Genomic DNA, 7530 nt, shown 5'->3' on the forward strand with positions numbered 1-7530 from the left:
AAGTGAGAGTTTCCTTGGCTGTGTGTTTGGGATCATTGTCTTGCTGAAATGTCCACCCTCGTTTCCTCTTCGTCATCCTGGTAGATGGCAGCAGATTTTTATCAAGAATGTCTCTACATTTTTCCATTCATCCCTCCTTCAATTATATGAAGTTTGCCAGTACCGTATGCTGCAAAAACAGCCCCACACCATGATGTTTCCACCTCCAAACTTCACTGTTGGTATGGTGTTTTGGGGGTGATGTGCAGTGCCATTTCTCCTCCAAACACGGTGTGTATTATGGCATCCAAAGAGTTCAATGTTGGTCTCATCTGACCAGACTATATTCTCCCAGTATGTCACAGGCTTGTCCAAATGTTGTGCAGCAAACTTTAAACGAGCTTCAACATGCTTTTTCTTCAGTAATGGAGTCTTGCGTGGTGAGCGTGCATACAGACCATGGCGGTTGAGTGCATTACTTATCGTTTTCTTTGAAACAATTGTAATTCCAGGTCCTTCTGATGCTGTCCACAAGTGGTCCTTGGCTCTTCAACAACTTTTCTGATAATTCTTTTCACTCCTCTGTCAGAAATCCTTTGAAGAGCACCTGGTCGTGGCCGGTTTATTGTGAAATTATGTTCTTTCCACTTCTGGATTATGGCCCCAACAGTGCTCACTGGAACATTCAGAAGTTTTGAAATCCTTCTGTAACCAATGCCATCAGTATGTTTTGCAAAAATAAGGTTGCGAAGGTAATGAGATGGTAATGAGACACCTTTTTATAGGCCATCAGTTGGGACTGAACCAGCCGATATTATTTGCACTGACAAGGGGCAGGATTGCTTTCTAATTAGTGATTGTCTTGGCTTTCCATGCCTTTTTGCACCTCCCTTTCTTCATGTGTTAAAATACTTTTCCCCCTGTGTCATTTACCATTATAACACATAACTTAATTTATGGACATCTATGGTTTGATTTCATGAGTTGTTACCAACATCTGGTGAAAATGTCATGTCAATAGCACCTTTAGAAATACAGAAAAATGGTGACGTGTTCAATAATTATTTTACCTGTTTATTTATAAAGCACCTTTCAAGTGCGGAAAGTCAAGTGTTTCACAATGAAAATAAAGCATTCAAATATGGTAAAACTATGACTTTGTTTTGATCACTTTACAAGTCTCCTTTCTTGTAGGAAACTGGATTATCTCACTCATTACAAACAAAGGTTAAAGGTTAACTACCTTTGTGGTACAGGATGCCAGTCACTGGTGGAGGGGACCCACTCTGGGAACACCCAGCTGCTGAAGTGCTCCTCCCGGCTGTACAACACACACACACACACACACACACACACACACACACACACACACACACACACACACACACACACACACACACACACACACACACACACACACACACACACACACACACACACACACACACGAGTTCGTCACAAATACATACCAGGGCTAAAAATAACAAGCAGTTTAGTAAACAAGTACTTGATTCTCAACAGTATGTTTTTCCAGTGTTGTTTTGCACATCAATGTCATTGAATGTGTGAAATAATGTCACGACTGAGTTAGTTTTTCTATATTATGTATGCGGTTAGAAAAAAGAGAAGAGATTGAGATAAAGAGATTTCTTTATTTCTGTCTGCTGCAGGGTTTTACAACATCAATGCAATGCCACTCACTATCACTTAGTGCTGACAATTACAGACTGTATGATTTTGAGGTTGCCTAGCGACAACGCTTAACCTGCACAGGTTTCTCAAAATTAAAGCAGATTTGCTTTCTGCTTTTCTTTGGTAATATTCTCTGTTGGTAAAACAAGCTGTGCAGAAACAACCACAACCAGACTCCAGCGGTGAGTGACGCTACTTACAATTTCTTGGTCGTCTCAGTGGATTCCCAAACAGTTCTCATGATGTTGGTGTTGAGCCTGTTGGGGGTTTTGACATTCGGGCCTGTCTGCAGGAGAAAAGGAGATTGAATGAGTTTAACTGTTCCCATTTTGTGCATTTTATATTGCTCACTTTTCAGTAACAGTTCTGCAGAGATCTAAATTGTGTCTTAAAGAACACAATTTAAAAAATATATTAAAAAAATATATTCATTTGGTTGTTACATGATGTTGTCACTGAGTCTCCACATCACAACATTTAAGGAGGTGAGTAAAATGTGATCATAACCAATACGAATGATTGCCAAACCAAAAGCATAAGATTCAGATGATAAGGCAAAGTATTTTTTCTTTCAATGTCAGGCCACCACATTTCAAAGAGATACAGATAACAGATAAGAAAACTACTAACATAGGCCCTGTTGACGTGAAAAGTTCCACCAGTCCCCAAGTCTGAGTCCGAGTCTGAGTCCTCTGCTTCTTCTTCTTCATCTTCCATCTCCTCAACCTCCTCATCTTCAACATCTGGAATGAAGTCCTCATCTTCAGCAGGATCACTGTCATAGTCAAGACGTTTCCTCTTTTGGCCTTTACGCCCTGCAGGAATGTAAAGAAGAATAATTCATGTCAGAGTACGTAGGGATCTTCACTGCTATCACATAGGTAAATTCTTTTATTAAAGTATAGGTCATTTTACACTGTAATATTGATATATATCATGATATGGTAATTCATCTACAAATTAAAATTGCCAAACCATTTCAAGATCAAAAAACAGATGGAATGTCTGTTTTTGGCTAATTCAGTGAATTAAATACTTGAAAAAACCCAAGGCAATTCATCACAATGATTCCACTCATTCATTTGCAATAATGTTAAAGATTGGCCTAACATAACTAAAGATATTAAAGGGAAAGTTACTTCGGTTTAAACGGTATAGAAAAATCCCAAGCTACAGGTATTATGGCATAGGTCAACGGTTGCCCAATGGCCCAAGCCAGTAGAGAGTCACACTGGGACACTGGCCACACTGGAGAGCTTACTGTCATATGATCTCTGCCTCTAGCCTGCCGCCCAACCCCTGACCCACAACTACCATGACAGGAAATGCTGGGACATGCACATGCACATTAGCCTCTTATATTATCTTTTTTGCCTTTATTAGATAGTGCAGCTGAAGAAAGACAGGAAAAGGAGGAGAGAGAGAGAGAGAGAGAGAGAGAGAGAGAGAGAGAGAGAGAGAGAAAGGGCAGTGGGCTGGATGCGAGCTCGGGACGCTGCGGTAAGGAAAAAAACTTGGTACTTGGGGCGCACGCTCTACCAGGTGAGCTACCGGGGCGCCCCTATTTGCTCTCTTTCTAAGAGTTAAATGTTTGTTACCTTTGAACAGATGTTGGTGTCCTTAGTGATGGTACTGTTCAGCTGACTGTGAGGTCTTGCAATTTTCCATTGTTTACATTTACTAGATTTGTTTAAGGCTTTGGAAATGGAATGAAAACAACACCATGCACACAATCAAGATGTCACTCTCACATATCCACCCAGCACATCTTTTGACTATCTTCAAAATGACTTTGTAGTTTATGACATATTATAAAAGTAGGCACTAGGCAGCCAAAGCATTAGAGCATCAAGATGAACGAGCTTATTCGAGTTTGTACCAAGCTGTTACTGGTGCAGTGAGAGAAATAGGCAGTGCTTAGCATCAGTCAGGTGTTGTCATTGTTGCTAGTTACTTCCATCAGAGTGTTACATGGTGGTGTGTGGTGAAAGACTTTCAGCAGGATTTCCACTGTACCTTTGCTTCCTTTGAGACTTTTCCGCCCTGTGACTGGATCTGGTTCTGTGCGGGTGATATCACTGTTGGCACCTGACTCATCATTGGGATGACCAAGCACTTCTTTTGCCAAAATGTGGAGGTACTTCAATGCCCTAGGGGAATTTTTACAACATTTTTCATATAGAATGACTACATTAGCTTTTGAGAAATTGTATAAATGGAAAACACTTGTAGTCCTGAAGATGTCTGAAGCTGCTGCCTGTTAATGGAAGAATGTTCTCATAGCAACAAAGACTTCTGTCCCCATACCTCTACGTATAAATTACTTTTAGAGTGTATAGGTATGTACATTATGCACACTTTATTTACACCTAGACAGAATAAACATGTCTTTTTCTCACTATCTCCATCTTCTGCAGTGCAATGTACAGAGCAGATGCCTGATGGAGGTGTAAAATACAATTATGTTGTAGTTGAGTACAGTAATGTGATGTAATGATAGACTACATGTAACTTACGCTTTAGCAGCACCTCTCCTGCGGCGGCCACCTGGTTGGATCTCCTCCTCGGGTTCAATCGGAGGTTCCCCTTCCCCTTTCTCCTTACATGGTGGTTCTGTAACTGGTTCCACTTCCTGTGCAGGCTGCTTCCTCACATACTTTCTCTTTGGCTTTGGTGTCCCATTTTCCTGCTGCACAGTATCTAGAACTCCACCCTCCCCGGTTGGGAGTCCCACATCAGTGGTGGGAGTTTTTCTAGCAGGAGTTTTTTTGACGGGAGTCTTTTTAGTCGGGGTCTTCTTGGCTCTCACTGCCCTTTTAGGAGTTTCCTCTGAGATTTTTCCATCAGACTCTTGAGGTGTTTTGTCAGTTGCTTCCTTTTCCCCATCTGCAGTCTGTTGTGTGGCATTCTCAGCTTTTCCGCTCTTTGCTGGAGTCTTTTTAGACGCTGCTCCCCCTCCTCCTGAGCTCTTTCTAGGAGGTCTTTGCTGGACACTTTGCACATTCAACGTGTCATCAGTTTCATAATCAAAGTATTTTGAATTTTTCTTCCGTTGTCGTCCTCTGGAGCTGGGTGTTAAATCGCAATGCTGCTCTGACGGCTTCTCTTGCCCTGCGAGGAGAATGATGTTATTACTCCACAGGAGTACAGTATAGATATATATATTATAAATGGAAATCAATTAAATAAATTCAAATCAAAAATATGTTGAAAAGAGAATATAGCTTCACCAAAAGGACCATGTGCATCTTTCCATCTATCCTGTGGTTACATGTCACCAAGTGTTACTCTTACAGGCTGCATGATTACAGAAAAGAAACCATACTTTGAAATAAACGAATATATAATATGGCAGGTATCACTGGGAATGAAAGACAGTGAGCACAAATAAGTAATGCATGCTCTTGAATTTGTAATTTGTGCAAATTAATAAATCATTTTTGCTCTCAAATAAAATAAAGTGTGCACAAATTAATTCACGCTCTTGAATTACTTTGAGCACACAAATTAACAGTCAATAATGTTAAACAGTATTGTTAACATAATAACATACGTTTAAGGGATGTAAACACAATGTTGTTTAATGGGCAAATTACATTCACATATATCTCTCTGCATTAGGATACACAATGGTATGTGTTAACTTATATGTTCAAGTTAACTCCTAACAGCCAAAGATGGCCAGTATTGCTGAAACAACATCCAATGTAGCATCCCAAAGTGTTGAGTTCCCCCCAATGACACCTTTATAATAGATAGTAACTAATACATTTAAATGTAACAGCTAGTCAAAAAAGCTTGTACTGGAAACCTTGTCCAGAGTCAATGGGATCCATAGGCCCTGGGTTTCTCGTGCAGTGGTTGTCTTGTCAGATGCCTCATGTGTGGGGCAAGTTCCTTCTCACTCTGGCCTTGCTGCTGCAAACTGAAACTGAAATTAAGACAGACATAGCATCCATTAACCTTTTTTATGAACCACACCACAATATCTGCAAAACATTACTTCTGAAAATATGGTACAAACAAGTGAAGATTAATTTCTAAAAAGGTATACAGTGACTGTACACATACAGTAATATTTCATCATAATACATCAGTGTTTACTCCTTTGGTCTGGACTGCCTGACTCAAAGTTGTCTGCCACTATTCAACAGCATGTAATGACAGTAAATAACATTACCAGAGACGTCTTTACTGTATTTTACATAGCCTGACACGATGCTAAGTAGATAGTTTCAAATAATTATCGTAGAAACGTGGAGTCATAGAGCCAGGCATAATACCGATATCACCTCGATACCCCGTTGTCTCAGGCTGACAAACCAAACCTCATTCAATAAAGACACACTTTTATTCTCTCTTCCGTACTGGCAAGAGTACATGGGTAATACATATACGGAGACTTAACACACCTAATAGTTTTGAACCACTCATCAGTTCGGCACATCTTTCAAATATCACACATACCAAGTACCAAGTTATTTAAGTAACATACTTTTGTTACTCGTTTGTTTTACCAGTGACTCACATTTTCTCCTAGCCGCGCTATTAAGCTAACACCACATAGCTAACGCTACCCGGCTAAAGTAGCTGTGGAGTGTAGCGCTTCTTACACTGACCTTAAGTAATTGTAATACTCTTAAAATCGGCCTATAACCGGCAGACGTTACCGGGAATACTACTAGCACCGTTAAAACCTCACCCTGCATAAAATCGAGGCTTCCTCCTCGGTGGCGAAGGCTGAAACGCCTCGCACCAAACCCGGTAAGGTAGAGTCTGGCCACTCAGGATCGAGTCCCAAACTCTGCTACCGGGAAGGACACTGTGGGAGATCACCGGAGCCGTGAAGATATAACCGACATATAAATCCAGCCGTTATTCTTTCTCGAATGGTAAAATATAAACATCACCCGCGCTGTTTCCACTGATTCAGGTTGCTGAAACTCACATTCCGCCTACATCAGACCGCCATGTTACTGTACAGGTATGGTGACCCACACCGCCCCCTATCAGCAGAAAGTGGAGTGACACCGATTAACTCCTGTAGCAGTCATGAGTTCAAGCCTCACAAAGCACCAAATATCAGATGGAAGTCATTTAACTGTAGTGCCAAACCTGGTGGGAGATAAAGATCTGAGGGGCCACACATGATTAAAGGAATAAAAGAAAGAAAGAAATACTTTCATTCAAATAAAACAATCTGGGAAGTCACTCTTTGGTTGAACTGCTTACAGTTGTGTCTACGTTAAGGTCATAACCTGTGATAAAGGATCTCGAGTAGACCACAAATTTACTGTATCCTGTGATCAACCCATCCCTGCACAAAGAGCTGGGTCACTCAGCCCATGAACAGCATCTGCTCGTTGGTCTCTGATTGAACAGTGTGTACTTTATTGGCATCTAACTATATTGCATAATTTGTTTATTCATTTACTGCTGATTAGCTTAACCTACATAGGTAGACATGTTTTGTGATAAAGTACTGTAGAAATAGGCATGACATGAAATCTTTCTTTTGCAGATGGAACAATGACTTGTTGGTATACTGAGCAATGAATATTATAACTTTATCCCAGCAAGGATTAATACCTATAAACAATAAGTGTTATATTCTTTTGTACTAATATTTAACATGTACCCAGCCAGTCAGATGCTTTAAGACAGCAAAGAAAACTATATTGTAGGTGTCATTCTTTGTAGTTTTCTTTGGCATCAGTTGATTTTTAATATACGCTTTTTTAACTGTTCAATCTTATGTAAACAGACTGGGAAAGCTAAAGTTGCAGAATACCCCACATGTGGCATGAAATACAGTCATTTAAATGCTGTTGAAACAACCGTTTTATGTAAGCTAGACAT

At 40.3% G+C, this 7530-nt stretch overlaps 1 protein-coding gene across 2 annotated transcripts in view; it reads right to left on the reverse strand.

Moving 5' to 3' along the window:
• gtf3c2 (general transcription factor IIIC, polypeptide 2, beta) overlaps positions 1-6712 on the reverse strand; it is a 29671-nt gene extending 22959 nt beyond the window's left edge. The window contains exons 1-7 of one of the 2 annotated variants that reach the window (XM_044169008.1): positions 6374-6712; positions 5483-5602; positions 4188-4782; positions 3688-3821; positions 2302-2486; positions 1872-1957; positions 1223-1300 (exon numbers count right to left, since the gene is read on the reverse strand). In XM_044169008.1, coding sequence (XP_044024943.1) covers positions 1223-1300; positions 1872-1957; positions 2302-2486; positions 3688-3821; positions 4188-4782; positions 5483-5507 — 1103 coding nt within the window. In that variant the 5' untranslated portion in view covers positions 5508-5602; positions 6374-6712. The remainder of the gene's footprint in view (positions 1-1222; positions 1301-1871; positions 1958-2301; positions 2487-3687; positions 3822-4187; positions 4783-5482; positions 5603-6373) is intronic. The other variant, XM_044169010.1, reaches the window with a different exon arrangement.
• Between the last annotated feature and the right edge of the window lie 818 nt (positions 6713-7530).

Source organism: Siniperca chuatsi, linkage group LG16, assembly GCF_020085105.1.
Source record: "Siniperca chuatsi isolate FFG_IHB_CAS linkage group LG16, ASM2008510v1, whole genome shotgun sequence".
NCBI classification, from domain to species: Eukaryota; Metazoa; Chordata; class Actinopteri; order Centrarchiformes; family Sinipercidae; genus Siniperca; species Siniperca chuatsi.